At 67.6% G+C, this 6000-nt stretch overlaps 1 protein-coding gene across 2 annotated transcripts; it reads left to right on the forward strand.

Moving 5' to 3' along the window:
• The first annotated feature begins 1133 nt into the window (after positions 1-1133).
• HRH3 (histamine receptor H3) lies at positions 1134-6000 on the forward strand. 2 transcript variants are annotated; one of them, XM_049700053.1, is made up of 4 exons: positions 1134-1722; positions 2746-2912; positions 3951-4726; positions 4839-6000. In XM_049700053.1, coding segments are annotated over exons 1-4 (1200 nt in total). In that variant the 5' UTR covers positions 1134-1466; the 3' UTR covers positions 4840-6000. The 2 variants fall into 2 exon arrangements, with proteins under 2 accessions (XP_049556010.1, XP_004282380.1); XM_004282332.4 differs by having other exon boundaries at positions 3951-6000.

Genomic DNA, 6000 nt, shown 5'->3' on the forward strand with positions numbered 1-6000 from the left:
CGCAGACGCGCACTTTTCTCTCCTCTTTGAGGCTTCGGCAGATGTGCGCTGCTGGCGACAGAGCAGCGCCGCTGCTTCCCTCTCCCTCAGGCGCTGTTCCCTCGCTGTCTGGGTCTGATGTGTGCGCGTCAAACTGCCGTTCGTGGGTCCCCAGCCTGACGCTGGGCGGCTGTTTCCCTGGTCTGTGGGAGTCTGTGTGTCTGCATGTGGGCGTGTCTGTCTGTCTCGCTGTGTGTGTCTCGTCCTTGACCCAGTCTATCTGAGCGCTTGTGCCTGGGCGGAGGGGGCGCTCCCTCCCGCCGCCTCTCCTCCCCCCAAACCCTCCCGCAGGCGCTAACGCAGCGCGCCGCCCCGGCTGCGCCCCGAGCGCAGTGGGCTCGTCGGTCCCTGAAGCACTGACCGCCCCACTGCGCTGTCCACCGGGGGGGACCCGTGGCTGGGTTCTGAGCAGATGGTCGCTCTCCCTTCAAACTAGGGCCGCCTGAGCCCAGGGTGGGCACGCTCCCCTCCCAGCTGGGTCCGCTGGTTCCCCATTTTCCCTTATGTAACTCCACATCTGTCTGCGCCTTGCAGGTCACCCTGGACGCTGCGTTGGGTCCTGCCCACGGGGAGACTCAGATTCAGAGTCGAGTCCCACGCATACGGGGGTGCGGAGCGAACCCCTGGCTCGGGCACGGCTATCGGAGACCTCTCCTATCCTTTCTCCTCGGGAGGTTCCTTTCTCTGAGAACTGCTTGCCCGAAGCGTGAAACGAGGAGGGGTCCCGTGGGGCAAGTTCCCCCGAGCGCGGGCGCAGGTGTTTCCCCTCAACCGCACTCCAGATCCCCACAGGCGCCCCGGCTCCCGACGAGGGCCGGCCAGGGGTCACCGGGGACGAGGGCACGGGGCAGGCCGCGCGGTCCAGAGGCTGGCTCCTGTGTGCGAGCGCAGGTTGAACGCAGGCGAGCCCCCAGCTCCGGCGCCCGCCGTGCCGGGCTCCCCGCCAGCCGCCGTGCACACTCGGGCCGGGGCTCCAGCTGCCCGGCGGGCACGCGGCGCTGTCCGTGGTGCTGCCGGCGCCGGGCGGGGCGGGGGCGGGGCGAGGGCGGCAGCCAATGGCGGGGGCGCTGAGCGGGGCGCGTGGGGCAGCGGGCTGGGCCCGGGGCTCACTCTGCTGCTCTCGGCACTCCGGGCGCACGGACGCTCCGCCAGCGGCTCGGGCTCCAGCTCCGCTCCGGGTCCGCCAGTGCTGCAGCGGTCGTGCCGCTGGCCCGATTCGGCTCAGATTCCGGGCCGGGTCCCCTCGGCGCCGCCCGCCCCGGCCGCGGTCTCGGCGCCCGCGGACCATGCGCCGGGTACCCCCCGGGGAGCCCGGTCGGGCCGAAAGCCCGCAAAGACCAGGCTCCCGGGCCGGGATCCCTCCCGGCTGCCCGGCCGACGATCCGCGCCCTGCCCTGCGCCCCGGCGCCGCGTGAGCCGGCGGGGCCATGGAGCGCTCCCCGCCCGACGGACCGCTGAACGCGTCGGGGGCGCTGGCAGGCGAGGCGGCGGCGGCGGCGGCGGGCGGAGCGCGCGGCTTCTCCACCGCCTGGACCGCGGTGCTGGCGGCGCTCATGGCGCTGCTCATCGTGGCCACGGTGCTGGGCAACGCGCTGGTCATGCTCGCCTTCGTGGCCGATTCGAGCCTCCGCACGCAGAACAACTTCTTTCTGCTCAACCTCGCCATCTCCGACTTCCTCGTGGGTAAAGCCCCCAGCCCCCGCCCGAGCCCAGGGGCGCCCTGCCGGGTCGGGCCAGCGGTGATTGGAACGCGGACCTAGGGTGCCTTTGCCTCGAGGACACGCCCCGCTAAGGGGTCCGGCCTGGGGAGGGGGCATCCGGGACTCGTGGGGAGGTGGGCGCAGGCGAAGTTCCTTGCTTCCCCGGCCGCGGGACTCGGGCTGGGGAAGGATGTCCCCGAGGAAGGGGTCCTAGCCAGCAGGCGCTCGGCCAGGCGCAAGGCGCTGCGGCCGCGGTGCAGCGGGGGCTCTTGCGCCGTGGCTAAACAAAGGCTGCAGAGGACTCAGGACACGGGGAGGGCGCTGGGGGGGAGGTTTGGGGAAGGGGACATGGAGGGGAGATTTTTAGAGCCACGTTGGGGGAGGAGGCCATGGGGAAGGCGGGCGGGGTTGGGGGGAGAGGCTCTGAGGAGTGCGCTCTCACGTGTCTGTGCACTGCTGCAGGCTGTGGGGCGGGGCGCAAGGAGGGGGCCTGAGCACCAGACACCTGTTGGGGCTGAGACAGGCGTCTGCCAGACGCTCAGAGCGGGGTTGGCGGTGGGCGCCCGCGTGGCAGCAGTCAAGTGCCCTTTGAGTCCGGAGAAAGGCTTTCTCGGTTTCTGAGCTGATGAGGAAGAGCCAGAATGGGAGCTTGGGATCCAGCGGGGCCAGAGAGGGAGGAAATGTTCTTTCTTCCTCTGGGCACTGGGAGGGCTGGGCAGAAGTCCAGGGATGACCAGACCAAGGCTCTAGGGCTCGTCGCTCCCAGCGGTCCCCACACCTGGATCTTCCTCCTGCCCCCAAGTCCAGGGGACCCAGTGGGACTAGGGGCCGGGCAAGGGTTGAAGGCCAGGTGCAGTGCGAAGAGTGTGCCTATGAATGAGGCGGAGGGAGGATCGCTGGTCCCAGAAGGGCCACCGAGTGACCCTAGGTCCTGCCTGTCTCTTGGCTGGGGGTGGGGTCTGACCCCCGCGCAGCCACGGCCCACCACGGCCCTCCTCTCCCACAGGGGCATTCTGCATCCCACTGTACGTGCCCTACGTGCTGACTGGCCGCTGGCCCTTTGGCCGGGGCCTCTGCAAGCTGTGGCTGGTGGTGGACTACCTGCTCTGCACCTCTTCTGTCTTCAATATCGTGCTCATCAGCTATGACCGCTTCCTGTCGGTCACCCGAGCCGTGAGTCTGGGACGTGGGTGCCCATGTTCACTCCTAGGGGGAGGGGTGGTCAGGAGCAGCCAGGAGACGCACCCGGCAGGGGGTACGGCCACTTCTGAGTGGGCAGTGCTGGCTGGGCTTGATCCCTACTGGTCTCACACCTGACACATCGGGCACTCTATGGCCAGCCGCCCACTCGGTAGCCATGTGCTGCCAGTAGGACTGGTCCTGGTTCAGGCAGAAGGCACAGTGTGGACCCGAAGGAAGGGGGTCCCTTCAGCCTCCGCCCTGGAGCAGGTCCAAAGTCCCTGGAACTAAGGGAGGATCTGGGCCAGGGGCCCTTGGTGGTACCTCCCCACAGGTGTGCATGCCTCGGGAAGACAGGCTCCACGAGCTTCCCTGGGCGTGGTGGCCACCATGAGTTAGGGGCCCTGGGCTGCCTGGACTTCCCACGTCGGTGTCCTCTGGGCACCGGGCTGGCGGCACAGAAGCAGAGGTCACTCCAGTGCAATCTCATTTTCTCCCTGAGGCTCCATCAGGCACCCCGGGGCCCTCCGCTGGGGACCACATGTGTCCTAGTCCAGGGAGGCAGTGGGACAGAGTGCATGGGTTTTGAGCCAGCTCTGCCCCTTGAGCCGACCCACCTGTGTTCTTTCCTGCCCTGCCTGAGCCATCATGAAAGTGGGGATCATGCTGGAGCAGTTGTGAAGATTAAATAAGATGGTATCGAAAGGTGCCAAGCAGAGAGACTGGCACACGGCAGGTACTCAGTAGATCGGACAGTGACATGGCCCCCCGGGGGAGCGCACAGCTGATGGGGCGATGGCAGACAGGCAGCCCGGCACAAAGTTAGGATTCTGGGGGAGGTTCTGAGGCCATAGGAGAGTGTGACAGGGCCTCAGCCTGCCCGGGATTCATGGGGCGAGGGGAGGAAAAGGGAAAAGCATCACTGCCGGGGAAGGCGTGCACAGAGGCCCAGAGGCTGCTGGGAGCTGCGAGCGGCAGCGGCCGACCTGGGCTCAGTCCCCTTGCCTCCTGACCCAGCGTGTCCCACCGCAGGTCTCCTACCGGGCCCAGCAGGGCGACACGCGGCGGGCAGTGAGGAAGATGGTGCTGGTGTGGGTGCTGGCCTTCCTGCTCTACGGACCCGCCATCCTCAGCTGGGAGTACCTGTCGGGGGGCAGCTCCATCCCCGAGGGCCACTGCTACGCCGAGTTCTTCTACAACTGGTACTTCCTCATCACGGCCTCCACCCTCGAGTTCTTCACGCCCTTCCTCAGCGTCACCTTCTTCAACCTCAGCATCTACCTGAACATTCAGAGACGCACCCGTGTCCGGCTGGACGGGGCCCGCGAGGCGGCGGCCTCGGAGCTTCCCCCCGAGGCCCAGCCCTCCCCGCCGCCGGCCGCGCCCAGCTGCTGGGATTGCTGGCAAAAGGGGTGTGGGGAGGCCGTGCCGCTGCACAGGTGCGGGGTTGGGGGTGGCGAGGCAGCCCCAGGCACCGGGGCCGAGGCTGGGGATGCGGTCCTCGGGGGCGGCAGCGGGGGAGGTGCCGTGGCCTCGCCCACCTCCAGCTCTGGCAGCTCCTCGAGGGGCGCCGAGCGGCCGCGCTCACTCAAGCGGGGCTCCAAGCCATCCGTGTCCTCGGCGTCCTTGGAGAAGCGCACGAAGATGGTGTCCCAGAGCATCGCCCAGCGCTTCCGGCTCTCGCGGGACAAGAAGGTGGCCAAGTCGCTGGCCGTCATCGTGAGCACCTTTGGGCTCTGCTGGGCCCCGTACACACTCCTCATGATCACCCGGGCCGCCTGCCACGGCCCCTGCGTCCCCGACTACTGGTATGAGATGTCCTTCTGGCTGCTGTGGGCCAACTCGGCCGTCAACCCTGTCCTCTACCCGCTGTGCCACTACAGCTTCCGCCGGGCCTTTACCAAGCTGCTCTGCCCACAGAAGCTCAAGGTGCAGCCCCCCAGCTCCCTGGAGCACTGCTGGAAGTGAGCCGGCCTCCACAGGCACCTGGGATGCAGGGGCAGAGCCCTCCACTGCCACCACCCTCGAGGCCCTGGGTTCACGGACAGCCGGGCCTCGCCACCCTCCACCCGGCTGCCCCTCAGGCACGAGCCCTGGCTTGTCTTCGGCCCACCCTAAATGCCATGGCAGCCTCTCAGCGCGTCCGCTGGTAGTTGATGCAGCCTGGTGGGCGGCTGGACAGACCCCTGCTGCCCAAACCGGAATGTGGCCACCCAAATCCCGCTCTAGCCCGGGAGGGACAACCCAGGGGTCCCAGCCAGTCTGCCACCCCCAAGGACAGTGGGATGGCCGGTCGTGTCCACGCTTCACACAATTACTGCTTGGTGTCTTCCCAAAGCAAGTGCCTGGCGTGCGCTCCAGGCCTCCAGAGCCGGTGCGCTGCCCCTGCACGTGCACGCGTCTGCACACCCCTGCACACCTGCCCCGTCCCAGACAAGCCCCGGCCACTGGCTTTGCTGCTGTCTGTCCCCTGCTCTAGCCTGGGACCTGGCTCCTTCATCCCTCTTCCCTCCAACTTTCTCTGCTCCCCAAGTGCCGGGTACTCCCCAGAAACCTCGCGGCAGGTCTCCGCTTCTCCATTCTGGGTGTTTCAGGAAGGCGGAGAAGAAGAAAACACATCCGTGAACTCGCTGTTCCTTGGATGTTTAATGAAGAGAGACAAAACTGCGGAGGAGCTCAGGGCTGGAGTGTGGGCTCCCACGCCCTCCTTCCTTGTGCTGCCGCTTCCGGCTGAGCTGCGCCAGCGGCTTCTGCCCACCCCGCCCCCCAGCTCGCGGTGTTGGGCCCCGACTGGCGGCTCTGCGAGCGGCCAAAGCCCCGGACGCCTGCTCGTCCAGCGGGCTGCCCTTCCTTCTCCATCTACTCAACCAGAGTTTTCTGGGATTGACGGGGACCCAGCAGCGCCCTGAGCGTCCTGGGGCTCCCAGGGGCAGTCGGAGGAGACCAGGGGCCGGGTGCCTAGCAGAGGGGCCGCTTCACCATATCCCGTGCACCTGGTTGGCACTCTGCATGCTCCGTTCCCCGCGCACCTGCTGCACTGCCCCTGCAGACCCCAAAGTCCACAGTAAAGTGTATTTTTTTT

This window comes from Orcinus orca, chromosome 16 (assembly GCF_937001465.1).
Source record: "Orcinus orca chromosome 16, mOrcOrc1.1, whole genome shotgun sequence".
Taxonomy (NCBI): Eukaryota; Metazoa; Chordata; class Mammalia; order Artiodactyla; family Delphinidae; genus Orcinus; species Orcinus orca.

Excerpts from the sequence above, each read along its gene's own strand:
- HRH3 (XM_004282332.4), top strand. The coding sequence starts at position 1,467 with ATGGAGCGCTCCCCGCCCGACGGACCGCTGAACGCGTCGGGGGCGCTG. Across the intron at positions 1,723-2,745 it reads CATCTCCGACTTCCTCGTGG|GGGCATTCTGCATCCCACTG; the intron begins GTAAAGCCCCCA and ends CCTCTCCCACAG. Across the intron at positions 2,913-3,950 it reads TCCTGTCGGTCACCCGAGCC|GTCTCCTACCGGGCCCAGCA; the intron begins GTGAGTCTGGGA and ends GTCCCACCGCAG.